Source organism: Trachurus trachurus (assembly GCF_905171665.1).
Source record: "Trachurus trachurus genome assembly, chromosome: 10".
NCBI lineage: Eukaryota > Metazoa > Chordata > Actinopteri > Carangiformes > Carangidae > Trachurus > Trachurus trachurus.
Genome location: NC_139894.1, coordinates 27,069,217 through 27,082,823, shown reverse-complemented (window position 1 = coordinate 27,082,823; position 13,607 = coordinate 27,069,217). Strand labels below are relative to the sequence as shown.

Sequence of the window (13,607 nt, the reverse complement as noted above, 5' to 3'; positions counted from 1 at the left end):
ATTCCCAGCTGCCATTTTTAATTATAGAAAGAGATTAACAGGTTGGAAATTGTAGTAAAACCCTTTTATAATGCAGCGGGAGCCCAGTGGGGGAGGCACTGAGAGACTGGTAATGTCTTCAAAACAGGTAGGCCAAGTGCTGCCCAGTGATCAGTGGGGTTTTTGCAAGAACAGGCTTTTATTGTCTGCAAGAGAAACAGACGCTCAGCTCTTTCAATCAAAGGCAATCCTCAGTGCAAAAGTCTCAAATGTACAAAAGATGATTACATGACAGGGCTAATAGAGGCTTATTATTATCTCTGGTTGCACAAAGAAGAGAAGCAGGGATCTATTCTTGTGCGCGAGGCAGCTTCGTTGTCATAGCAACTGATATCCATTTTTATCCTTCATCTGAGAGATGGAGTGGGCGGGACTTCCGCCTGTCTAAAGGTACCCAAAGATAAAAGCTTGTCAAGATAGAAATCCTCTCCCACCTTGGTGCGTTCAAAGGCAAATTTCTTCTTCTTCTTTTTATTCCACTTTAATTCAGGCTACTGATACTTTAGCATGTCGTTTGAATAGTAGGCTACACAGATGCCCGCCCACCCCACACATCCCCCACCGTTTTCCTCAGACATATAATTTCAACGCAAATAGGCCTACATATGAGAAGAAGAAAAAATATAAATAAAAGGCACATTTCTAGTGACCTACTAGGCTAGTCCTGCTGTGTAGAGTCAACTCATGTTGGCCTTGAGAAAATAACAGGGAAATTAGTTTTTCCAGTCTGGATAGCCTAATTCAAAACGTGTTGTTCAGGAGGACAAATGCTCGTCTCTCACTTCTGTCTTTTGTTGTGCTCTGACAGGAATTTAAAACACGAATGAACAAGCAAATGAACAAACAAACGGAAGTCAGTGTAGAAACTCATCTTGCTTCGTTTAATCATCTTTGGTGTAAAAATCAACAGCATTTCCCACAAGTCTTTGCGGGTGAACTGTCATCCAAGATGTCAGCACCCTAGGAGCTCATGCACCAGGGTTATTACAGGACTGTTTACCTCAAAGTCTCGTGTATTATGATTATTATTCACACAGTCGCTGGTCCGGTTCGTCCGGCGGCGACGCTGTGACCGCAGCCCGGTGTTCACAGTTAGCAGCCGTGAGCTAATGCTAACTGATGCTAGCTCAACGAAAACATGTCGGCTCCTCTGGTCCTCTCTCCTCTGCTAAGACGAGGTCTGCACTTCAAAATGTACAGGAATAAAATACTGAACTACAGCTGGACGTGCACGGTGTTGAGACACCGCTGGATGAAGGGGCTGCCGGTTTTCTCCAGCAGCTTTAGGATGGTCAGCAGCAGCACACAGACAGACAAGCAGGTACGACAGCACCTGTCAGATCTGTGTTTACTGTCACATCACTGCACTGCTGCTGTCCATGTGTCTGCTCTCTTACTGATTCACAGTTACATGTATTTCACACTGTTTTCAAGATGTTTATTTCATGGAGAAGGTACGGTAGCCTAGAGGGCTCTACACACAGAAAAAGAAAACACATGCAAAGACACAAACATGCTATGTTCATGAAGTTCGTTGACAATAAATGGTCATTACTGCCCCTAATCAGAAAGATGCATAATAATTTATCTATCCCAAAACATGAATCCTGCATTGACTTGAGCTACTGTAACACTTTATTTTTATTTTACTTTATTTTGAAGGGGGCGATGGACTTGTCCAAGTTTCCTGCAGACAAAATCAGGAATTTCTGCATCATTGCCCACATTGACCATGGGAAAAGCACGCTGGCTGACAGGCTGCTGGAGATGACAGGTACGTCATACCACAGGAGTCGAATTATTTGTGACTGTCTGGTGGTGGTTGTGTTTCTTTGTGATCGGTCATGTTTGTCTCCACCTCACACACTCAGGTGCCATAGCAAAGACTGAGAAGAACAAACAGGTGCTGGACAAGCTTCAGGTGGAGAGAGAGAGGGGGATCACGGTGAAGGCCCAGACGGCCTCCTTGTTCTACAGTCACCAGGGAGAGCAGTACCTCCTCAACCTCATCGACACGCCTGTAAGTCCTGATGGGGAAAACATGTCACGTTCTCGCGGTTTGATTTGAAGCTGTAAGATGTTGTTGATAGATCATCACAAACCTCTCAGTGATGAAGGCAGATTTATATAGAATACCTACTACTGTATATTGAAGTTCTGATATAAAATTGTTGCATGTAGGGCTGCAGGATATCCATACAAGAATCATACTGTGATCATTTTTGCCAGATATTGATTGATTGTTTGATACATTTTTATATGCGCTTTAGTTTAAACGATTTCTCATTTGGTTTTCAAATTATGATGATTTTTTTCTTTTATTTCTGGGGATTTTGATTTGTAGGTTGGATGTACAACAATGTCAGAAGTTTTATCTGTAAAAAAAAACAAACAGCTCCTGTGATTCGGATATTGCACTTGCACACTGAATTTGATTATTGATTAATTGTATATTTTAATTAATTGTGCCTTAGTTGATTGATGGGAGATTTCAGGTCCACATGAATGGTCCATCCACTTAGATATAAGGAGCAGAGTTGAGAACATCTTGCTCACTCACCCACTGACTGACTGTTGTATGTGTGTGACTCCATTCATGAATGCTTTTATTAAAACTCAAGAAAGACAGCTGACGTGAAGACTTGCTTTTAAAACTCTTTATTGAATAGACACAGAAAACTTTTTGCCACCACATTTCCACGTTGCACGACTATAACTCTAAACCTTTTTACGACCTGCAGTTCACTCTCTCTCCAGGGTCATGTCGACTTCAGTTATGAGGTTTCTCGGTCCATTTCTGCATGCCAGGGTGTCCTGTTGATTGTCGATGCCAATCAGGTACAAAACATGACTTTCTGAGTGGATTATAGTGACGGTACTTCCTGCATGTCATGCTGTTATTAATGTTTTATTGTCATGTGAAGGGCATTCAAGCACAAACGGTGGCTAACTTCTACTTGGCTTTCGAAGCTCAGCTGGCCATCATCCCTGTCATCAACAAGGTACAATGAGACCTGCCAGTGTTTGCTTTAATCACACGTTGTTTTCCTACTTGAATGACGTGTGGTAGGTGATGATGTTCTGACATTTTCTCCCTCAGATTGATTTGAAAAATGCTGATCCAGAGAGAGTGGAGTCCCAGATTGAAAAGGTGTTTGATCTCCCCCGTGAGGAATGCATTCGGGTGAGCCGGAGCATTATGTAAGTCCCACAGAAGCTGTGTGTTTCTAAGAGGTGTGTTTTGATTTATGATCTCATGTCTTTCAGATCTCAGCTAAACAGGGAACAAACGTTGAAATGGTTCTCCAGGCCGTCGTGGACAGGATTCCACCGTAAGAAGCTCAGGTGGTTTCATTTCTCACAGGAAACACGTTTGACATCAAAGCAACAGCTGAAGCTTTTCTTTTTTTCCTCCATGCTCACCGTCAGGCCAGTGGCAAGCACTGAAGACCCCTTCAAAGCCCTCGTGTTTGACTCCAATTTCGACCACTACAGAGGAGTGGTGGCCAACATCGCTGTGTTTGGAGGTCGGGTCAGAAAAGGGGACAAGATCGTGTCGGCGCATCTCGGCAAAACATACGAGGTCAACGAGCTGGGGCTTCTCCGACCAGATGAGCACCCCACACAGAAGCTGTATGTGCTGTTCTCTTTCTTCTCTTCTCTTACATTCGGCATTTCATACAATCTATCTGATATGGGATTAAAACTGAAAAGATGAATCAATTTCACAGCCGACTAACTGAACATTTTGAAAGTTAATTAATCATTTGATTTTTTAAATTTTAATAGAACAATGTTAAACATGTGCGGCTTCCAGCCTCTGCGCAGGAAAGATATGCTGCATTTTAAATCACATGTAAATAACACGTAAATAAACATAACCATAAATATGTATATATAAACATTAACATGTTTATAACATAAACATAAATATGTACAGTATATAAACATGTTAATGTTTATATACATATTTATGTTTATAACATTAACGTTTCTTACAATTTTACAGACCAAACAATTGAATAATTAATTATAAAAAAAACACAAGCTGAGTAGTCAATAATTATATAAAGTTTCTATACATTAGGGCTGCACAATATCCAAAAAGCGCAGATATTGTAAATGCAATTATGCAATATCAGTGTGAATAGTCTTTTTTCTTTTCTAATATTCAGTTAAAACAATGTAAAATTGATGATTGAATGTTTGTTGGGTCTTGTACCGACTGGCGCTTTACGTCAGAGAGTATGCTTTGGTTGTCCACGGTGTTGCTATAGCAACAAAATAGTTATAGGGCATTAATGCACAACAACTTTACTACATGTTTTACCTTTATCGAGAAAAAAAATGCTGCTCCTGCTATTTGGATATTCACCATGGCCATATTGCAATTTTGAATACACTGTGATTGGTTGTGCAGCTTTAGTATACAGTGTATATACTATAATGTATGTAATATAGAGGATTTATACTATACCTATAAATCACAATTCATATTTTATTGATATATTAGTATTATATTTTAAGTTTAATCTCTCATTTTAACTTGTAAAAAAAATAGTCAAAAACATGAAAGTGTAAACTTATATTTTTGTTCAGTATAATTATTTATATGGATTATTTAATACTTGATTTACTCAGTACAGAAAATTTAAAGTAATCATTTTCTGCAGTGCTTTGGTACACTTGTTACCCATTAGTTGTGCAATAATAACATTTTTAACTACATTATTTTCTGCTGAGCTACACTCAAAATTCTGGATAAAATATCATGAGATCAGTGATACAATACATGGCTTAAAATCAGATTCTGGTTGGGCCTACTGTATGTGCATAGCTGTGGCTGTAATAAGCTCCAGTCCACACAGTAGATAAACAGTGGAATCTGTTGAACATTGGTCCATCTGTCCACTGCGATGGTTGTTTACATTGTGCCAGTCTGACTGTCTGAGTTGGGTTGTTGTGCAGCTTTGCAGGCCAGGTGGGCTACATAATAGCAGGGATGAAAGATGTGAAGGAGGCCCAGATTGGTGACACACTGTACCACCAGGAGCAGCCGGTGAAGGCTCTCCCAGGGTTTAAACCTGCTAAAGCCATGGTCTTTGCTGGTAAGAACTGCTCTTATCAGCAGCAACTGCTTTACACACAAGCACGCACACACTCGCATGCATATAAACATACATGAAACCCCATTGGCGCATGTTTCACAAGCACAGTAAAGTACAGCCAGTGCTTTCCAACTGAAAAGACTCTTGCTGATGATATGCACTCTGCCTTTTTTCCCCACTGTCCCTCAGGCATGTATCCGATGGACCAGTCAGAATACCCGGGCCTTCGCAGCGCCATTGAGAGACTGACCCTGAATGACTCAAGTGTCACAGTGCAGAGAGACAGCAGTCTGGCCCTGGGGGCAGGCTGGAGGTGAGGACATTATGTATTAGAATAAAAAGTAGCTTTACAATCCCCAGCCTGAGGAGTGGGGCTTGTACTGCATATACTGTACCAGCAAATGAGAACAAAGACGTGGATGTTTAAGAGCAGTGCAGCCACTGAGGTAAAGCCAGACTTCATTATGTTTGCATGTTTTTTCACTTAAAGAGGAACTATGCAGGATTTGTAGCTTAACTCTGCTACATTTTTACCTTAATTAAACAGCTCTGGAGTAATTGTGATGGTTTAATAAATGGCTTAATTTGTTACAAGGGAGAATGGAGGCTCTCGTCTCTCGACACAAACGTGCCCCGTAACCCATAATCTCTTGTTTATGACAGATTAAACTACACAAATATACACATCATAACATCGTATATGTTTAGCAAAACAGAGGAAAAGCAACCAGACTTACATAGTTCCTCTTTAGTTTATTGCAGAGAAGCTTCTTTTAAAATAGAGAACTTGGGGAAAGTTTCTACTTTCTTTTGAACATGGTGATGATGCCAAAATGGGCATCCAAGTATGAGTTTATGTATCATAACAGGTCATATTACCAAGCCAGATGATGTAGATTTGATTCCACCAGTGGCAGTGATTTAGATCATTTGGAAGTACAACTCTTCAGTGGCAATAAGTCTCCCTCACTCTTGAACTCTTTCCAAAGAGTCTCTTTGTAATTAAAAAGCATGAACACCAACTGTAAATCTTGGGTGAACCTGTGGACCTCCATCCCCCCACAGACTTGGCTTCCTGGGCCTTCTCCATATGGAGGTGTTCAATCAGAGGCTGGAGCAGGAATATAATGCCTCTGTTATAGTAACAGCGCCCACGGTGCCCTACAAAGCTGTCCTCTCATCAGCCAAGCTCATTAAGGTAAGAGCCACCTTCTGCTCCTATATTCTCTGCTGGCGACAGAGGGGCCTGGCTTCTGCTCTCGTTTTAGCAAAAAAGTTTTGACTGACTTGGAAATTGATGCTAAACGGAGGCTCCCTGGTGTCACTGCCTCGCTCTCCTGCGACATGACATATGGGAGAGACTCTTGATGGGGAAGAGGACAATCATTTCACAAGCATTTTACTTGAGCAGAGGCAAAATCACAGCCAGTTTTGAAAATATAAATGTGTTTACCTGGAGTTTCTTTAGAAAACAACAAGAGATTTTTCCTCAGCACAGAGACAGCTGGATGTTGAGGGTCAGGATTTTAGATTATTATTTTTTGACAAATTATGAAGACATGTTATTCCTCAAGCTGTGAGAGTAGTAATGGTGTACAGTACAATAAAGGTATTGACTGTGAAGGATAGGTTCTGTAAATGTAAAAGACTAAATAAAACAATTATTTTATGTGTAGTGACTGATTTGGGGTTTAAAGGGATAGTTCAACATTTTGGCAAATTGGCCCATTGCCATAGTCATAGCAGTAGGTTCGTTACCTTTATTTGTTGGTACAAGCTATTTTTAGAACAGCGGAGCAGAGCCGTGAGCTGCTCAGAGCTACGCTACGGAGGCTAATGGGATTTCTTGGTTTCCCTCATCAAACTCATCAAATACACAATCCAACAACTCCAAAACGCTCTGGTGGACAAGTTGTGACCTGCACATTCACCACGCTATGAGATAATAACAGAACGTTACCAGACAGAGTTGTTTTAGACGTAAATTCATGCAAAACCACTGATGCACCTTCCTGTCGGGAGCAGTTTTTCGGCAAACAGTCTCTGCATTTGCCTCGAAAACAACTCCATCTCGTAATGTCGTTACCATCTCATAGCGTGGTGAATGTACAGGTCACAACTTGTCCACGAGAACGTTTTGGAGTTATTGGATTGTGTATTTGATGAGTTTGATGAGGGAAACCAAGAAATCCCATTAGCCTCCGTAGCGTAGCTCTGAGCAGCTCGCGGCTCTGCTCCGCTGTTCTAAAACAGCTTGCACCAACAATTAAAGGTAACGAACCTACTGCCATGACTATAGGGATTATGGCAATGGGCCAATTTGCCAAAATGTTGAACTATCCCTTTAACTATAAAATAATGTATGTCTGTACTGGTTCTATTTGCAGGTTGATTTCATGTTGTTTCTCTCTTCACAGGAACACGGCAGTGAGGAGATCACCATCGTGAACCCCGCCCAGTTCCCAGAGAGATCGGTCGTGTCGCAGTACTTGGAGCCCATGGTGCTCGGGACCATTCTGGCTCCTGATACTTACACTGGGAAGATCATGACTCTGTGCTTGGTGAGAGGAAAATGATCTCTGAACCATACAAGAGCTCATTTTCATTGTTTATGTTCCCCTGTCGTGTATCTGCCTTGTAAACCTCTTATTTAACGTGCAGACTTGTTTCTCTTTAAGCCAGTTAGGGATAATGTCTCTAAACACTTACAGGCGGGTTGGCCTGATTCTCAAGCCTGTTGGAAAATGGAGTTTGACAGGAGATATTAGAGTGCATCCATGCTTTTTACACTGTGCAAATTGGTCTGGAGCGGAAGAGAGAGAGAGAGAGAGAGAGAGAGAGAGAAACACTCTTCTGTGCTTGGAAACAAAAGGAAACAAATAATTCTCCTTCTCTGTTGAAAAGATGCATTCATTTTTGTGATTAAACTTTTCCCCTTCTTCTCAAAGAATCGCAGAGCTGTCCAGAAGAACATGGTGTACATAGACGACCAGCGCGTCATGATGAAGTATCTCTTCCCACTAAATGAAATTGTTGTGGATTTCTATGACCTCCTCAAATCAATGTCTTCTGGATACGCGAGGTAAAATTAAGCAAGTACAGTATCACGTGAACACAAACTGTAGAAAATAGTCAGTCATAAACACATCGTGTGAATTTTTGCACAGTCAAACTCTCTGTATGTATATTTGTTAAAAATATTTGTGTGTAATGGGTTCTGTCCCTTAGGAGGGAGATAAATGTTATTATTTGGAAAAAATGTGATACATAAAAGAAGCGTGTGCCTGTGTGTTGTACCTTTCACCGAGTCTTATTTAGATCAAGGTCTTTGATAGTGTGAAGGTATTCCATGCGTTCAGCTGACCATGATGTATCTCCCACTCTGCAGCTTTGATTACGAGAACGCCGGCTACCAGGCTGCTGATTTGATAAAGATGGACATTCTGCTGAATGGGCGACCGGTGGAGGAACTCACCACAATTGTGCACAGGTTAGTAACAACAATAGCTAAAGGTGCTAGCGATTAAATAATAATAATAATCCTTTTGAAAGCATTTTCCCATTGTCTCCATCACTGCTTAATTATTACCAAGCACTGCCACAAAGACTGAATTGAAGATTTTATAGTAGATCACATAATTGCAAGGTTTTATGGTCCTGTATTAGCAGGGTAATTCTTCTGAGCCTATGGAGCATGAAATGTATTCAACATTAAAATATGGCCTCTTGGCAGTCTGTGTTAACATTATCTGTTGCGGTGACTTTAAACATTGGACAAGGACTTCACTCCATTTATGACAAGGACAATAGAGTAACTTCCCAGGCAAGAAGTGATGACGCACTGCAGATCTATATTTAATGTACTTACTGTCAGAGTCAGGACAGCAGCCAGCTCAGTCCTTGCTAATTGAAGGGCGCTACGCCTCACCTACACGGGATACTCTCTGGCCATTTGTACTGTAAGCCTTGGGGCTGAGGAGTCACTCTGTTATTCTTTAAGGGCAGAGCACCAATCACAGAGCAGAATATCGTTTACAGGGAGGGAGTGAAATTTATGGTACGTGACCGGACCAAAGTGAGGCGAGGATGTGCTGTCGAGCAGAGAAGCCATTTGTCTCTGCCAGATGTGGAGACCTATACACTGTGCAGCAGCTTGTTGAGGGGAGATCGGTGGTCTGATCCCCAGCTCCTGCTGTCCGCACGTTGAAGTTTTCACAGACAAGATACCGAAATTCAGATTGCCTGAGAGATATCATCAGATAGTGTGACTTAACGTGAGAGCGAATGGGTGAACTTGTAGTGTAAACTGTTGTGAGCCGTCAATACGACTAGAAAAGCATTAGCGTATATAAGCGTGGTTCATTTGCAGCTGTAACGTGAACAGTGGCTTTCTAGTGTGAAGTGCTCCGCTCATTCAAGAGCAATTCAACATTTTGGGAAATAGTTGTATCCATCCTCTTGATGAGAGACAGATGAGAAGATAAATACAGTACCTCTCATTATCACACACTATCTGTGAAGCTAAAGCTAACACACTGATTAACTTAGCTTAATATAAGGACTGTCAGCTAAAATTGAAGTGCTAGCCTGGCTCTTTGCAAAGAAAAAATACTCTTACCAACACATGTAAAGCTCACACATTAACACATAACATGTTCCAACCATTTCCATTTAAGATTCAAAATACTTTATTGTCATTGCACTGATGAGACAACACAACAAGATTTAGTTCTGGCGACAATCTATCTATATAGCAGCATATGTAGACATAAAAATAAATGTGATGTCCTATGCTAAATGTATTTAAATAACCTTAAATAGTCAGAATAATCATGAAAAATAAAATAAAAAGTGAGTAAAAAAATAGAATAGAGATTTTACTGCACTAAAATAACCCCATTAAATATTATTCTTCATAATTTTCCCTTTAAGGATTTTTTTTTTATCTATCATGGTAAACCCTGGTCTGATATCTGACATTTCAGATTTTGTTTTATTTTTAAAATGGGAACAGTACATATTGATGAACACTGTCATGTAAATATGTAGCCATCCCCAGTCCCATTGGCAGGTTGATGTTAGACATAAAAACAATGAAGATAAAAGCACAAGATGCCTCTTGGACTACAACAATAGAACAATGCATCATGATACACTTTGACCAGGGTTCTTATGGATCCTTAAAAAGTCTTAAAAGGTATTAAATTCATTAATCTAAAAACAAGGCCGTAATTGGCATTAAAATGTCAATTTTTCAAAAGTCTTAAAAATGTTTACACTTGGTAAGTGGGATTTTATGGTTGTAATTAGTCTCAAATCTCAAAATAATTGGTAACATTCTGACATAGAGAAGTTAGTGGCGGCCGTCAACGCTAAATTTCTCACCGCCACCAGCTCCCGAGTCAGTGTTTTTTTTTTTTCCGGATTTTTTTTTGAAAGGACAGCTGGAAAGAGACACAATCCAATGTTCATGTAGCAGTCACTTTACCTTGGATCACATAGGAAAATGGGTTAAATTGTCCCTAACCCTATGTAATTGATGTGGTGTTTTTTTTTCTTTTTTCTGCATTTGTGTTTATTATGAAGTCAGTCTTAAATTTCATTTCAAGTGGCTTTAAAAAAGTCTTAAAAAGTCTTAAATTTAACTTGGCTTAAAGCAGAAGTAAGCGATCCGGTCGTTTTGACTAATGCTGCATTCCAGGCAGGCTTTTGAAACCGTAAATTACAGCTTCACGTCACGACTTACGACTTTGTAGCGTTCCAGGCAACCCACTCGTGTTTTTCCGACCTGCTTTACCTGTGAAAGTCACTATAACGGCCACTCGTAACTTCTGACCCGTGAACTCGTACCAGATCGAACTGGTACGACTTCACAGGTCGGAAAAACACGAGTTACGGGTTGCCTTGAACGCACCATAACGTCAGCCGATGGAGTTAGCAGCCCCCGCCCTCGTCATGGATCTATTGGTCCTCGTCCCGACGTCACCACATTTAGGCGCATTCCTTGGCTGCACACACAGCCCTTCATGCCGTTCTCTCTCCTCATTGGATAAAACTTGTAGGATACGAGAAAAGTTTTCTCCTCGGCTCAGAGCAGAGCAGAGTGACTGAGAGACCCGTGTTTCGGTCCAAACACTCTATGTAAGTGATTGCTGTCGGAAGATATAACTATTTAAGACTTATATTAACACAAAAATATTGCTTACTTCTGCTTTAAGCTGTAGGAACCCTGTTTGACATCTTACACAAACATATATGACATGAACAACATACGTACTATATTAATTGGCCAAAGAAGTAGTAAGGGGACCAAGATTACAGAACAGTTATAAAGTGCTACAGTGCTAATTAAAGTGCTATGTGCTAAAGTGCTATTTGCCATGACATGTGTCTTGGCATCCTACTTCTTTATGGTGCACAGATTTGTCTGCTGGGGAATTTTAAACTGATAAAACCAGCTCCAGGGTCAACCAGGGTTAAAATAAACATGGACATGTGATGTATCTTGTTGTTACTCAAAGAGGTGTGTGCATTTATGGGGAGAACAGATGTACACATGTGTCGTGCTGCTGAAGTGGCGTGTTGAGTGGAGCAGATTTAATCTAACATCTGATTTTATGGGCAGCTCTCATTTTGACAGCAGTGGGAAGCTCTTTATGGTTCTAACTGTTGTTTTCATCACAGAGACCGGGCATACACCTCAGGGAAAGCCATGTGTGAGCGACTCAAAGACTCCATACCGAGGCAGATGTTTGAGATAGCTGTACAGGCAGCTCTTGGAAGTAAGGTCATTGCAAGGGAGACGTAAGTACAGCCTCTGTCACGAGCTTTGTATCAATAATACTATATGTGGTACAAAACTGTCACTATGCTCAACATTAAGCACATTGAATTGTCTTTGTGTATGAGATGTACTAAAGTTAGTAACCTACTGCGTTGGTCTTTCAGAATAAAGGCGTACAGAAAGAATGTTCTTGCTAAATGTGTAAGTAAAGATGTTTTCTAAATCTGAAAGTTGTTGGATCTACATCTGTACATCAAACTCTGAATTATCACGAATTTCTTTCACTTGGTAGTATGGTGGAGACATAACACGCAAGATGAAGCTGCTGAAGAGACAGGCAGAGGGCAAAAAGAAGATGAGACGTATCGGCAACATAGACGTTCCCAAAGACGCATTCATCAGTGTTCTGAAGAGAAAAGAATAGACTGCAATGATGTTAGTATATTATTGTGTAATTATGTAATATTATAGTCAAATAAAACAGGTCTTTGTTACTGAAAGGCCTTGCTGGACTTTTCTCTGAATAAAGTGGTCATTGCTCCTGGTATGTATATACATCACTACCACCTCATGTTACTCAGATTCATAGTGGTAAATTGATCATTCATTGAAATGTCTGTGAAGATTCTCGTCTCATCCACTTCGTAGTGTGGTGTTTTACAATACACACAGCATTTTATGCACATTAACATAAGAATGGTATACATGCTTTGTTTTGGCTGATTAGAGGATGGAAACAAGTCAAGACAAAAAACAGATCTGTAGCTAATAATGTGCATGTCTGTCTTTTAAGTCAAATTCTGATTTCATACAAAAAGTGGATGAGAAAATTGTGTTATGAAGTGTCGATTAATCTGGTCTGTGGATCTGTTTTTATAAACCATACTAACTCCTCATTGGTTGCCATCTTTGACCATAGAAAGATAAACTACCTGAGAGAAAACAGCAAACATGCAAATATCTGCTGGTGTTTTCAAGTGTTTCTCTGTCTGTTACACAGTTTTCCCAGTAGATGGCAGCAGCAGCACAAACACAAAACAGAGCTGAGAAGAAATTAATTCCACCCAGAGCTAATTTCCAATCAGACCTCATCAGCCTCAGGTCCTATAACTGTCAGGTTATAATCATATAAAACTCCAGACAGCCCATTTATCCGCTGTTCAGCAGTTGGAGTTGCTTGATGAAAGTGTGTCATTGTCCCTGTGTGCTGTCCTCTCTACCTGAGAAATTGATTCAAATCTGATTGAAGGACTCACTGGTGCTTGGCTGCAGTGAAAGGACAAGCTGAGCTTTAGCAGTGTGCAGTACTGATAAAAAGAAAACAGAGCCTCGGTGAAAAGTTTATAAACCTTTTCACTGCAGACATGGACAGGTTTACAAGCCATAGCTGGAAAAAGTTCAGGTATGAGTTATAATATTGTTTAATGAGCCAACATATTCAGCTTCTCCACAGTCATTATGTCCCGGAAAGTGGTACAGACAGTACATTTGTTCTAGTGAGGCTGTAAATTGAGTCTGTTTTGGGAACATTTTTAAAGTTATACGCAACACTGAAAACTTCTCTATGTATGGTTCTCATTGAACTTATTGGTAGTGAATGCAAAAAAAAAAAACACAACAAAAGGTGAGTGGATCTACTACTTCATGTGCGGGTGCTAACCTGGGACTGACATTAT

The 13,607-nt window shown here is 40.4% G+C and overlaps 1 protein-coding gene across 1 annotated transcript; it reads left to right on the top strand.

Annotated features, from left to right (window-relative positions):
- Positions 1-979: 979 nt before the first annotated feature.
- On the top strand, positions 980-12,429 carry guf1 (GTP binding elongation factor GUF1). Its single transcript, XM_083980868.1, has 17 exons — positions 980-1,360; positions 1,702-1,813; positions 1,911-2,059; positions 2,797-2,877; positions 2,964-3,041; positions 3,140-3,223; positions 3,307-3,371; positions 3,469-3,672; positions 5,008-5,147; positions 5,337-5,460; positions 6,213-6,345; positions 7,565-7,708; positions 8,096-8,229; positions 8,536-8,637; positions 11,832-11,951; positions 12,096-12,132; positions 12,224-12,429. Exons 1-17 carry the CDS (start codon positions 1,178-1,180, stop codon positions 12,353-12,355), a joined length of 2,022 nt encoding a protein of 673 aa, XP_083836994.1. The 5' UTR covers positions 980-1,177; the 3' UTR covers positions 12,356-12,429.
- Positions 12,430-13,607: the final 1,178 nt, after the last annotated feature.

What these genes read in the sequence shown, in the direction of transcription:
- guf1 (XM_083980868.1), top strand. Translation starts at nt 1,178, where the DNA reads ATGTCGGCTCCTCTGGTCCTCTCTCCTCTGCTAAGACGAGGTCTGCAC. An exon ending in TGATTGTCGATGCCAATCAG is followed by an intron (nt 2,878 to 2,963) that starts GTACAAAACATG and finishes TGTCATGTGAAG; the next exon opens with GGCATTCAAGCACAAACGGT. An exon ending in TCATCCCTGTCATCAACAAG is followed by an intron (nt 3,042 to 3,139) that starts GTACAATGAGAC and finishes TTTCTCCCTCAG; the next exon opens with ATTGATTTGAAAAATGCTGA.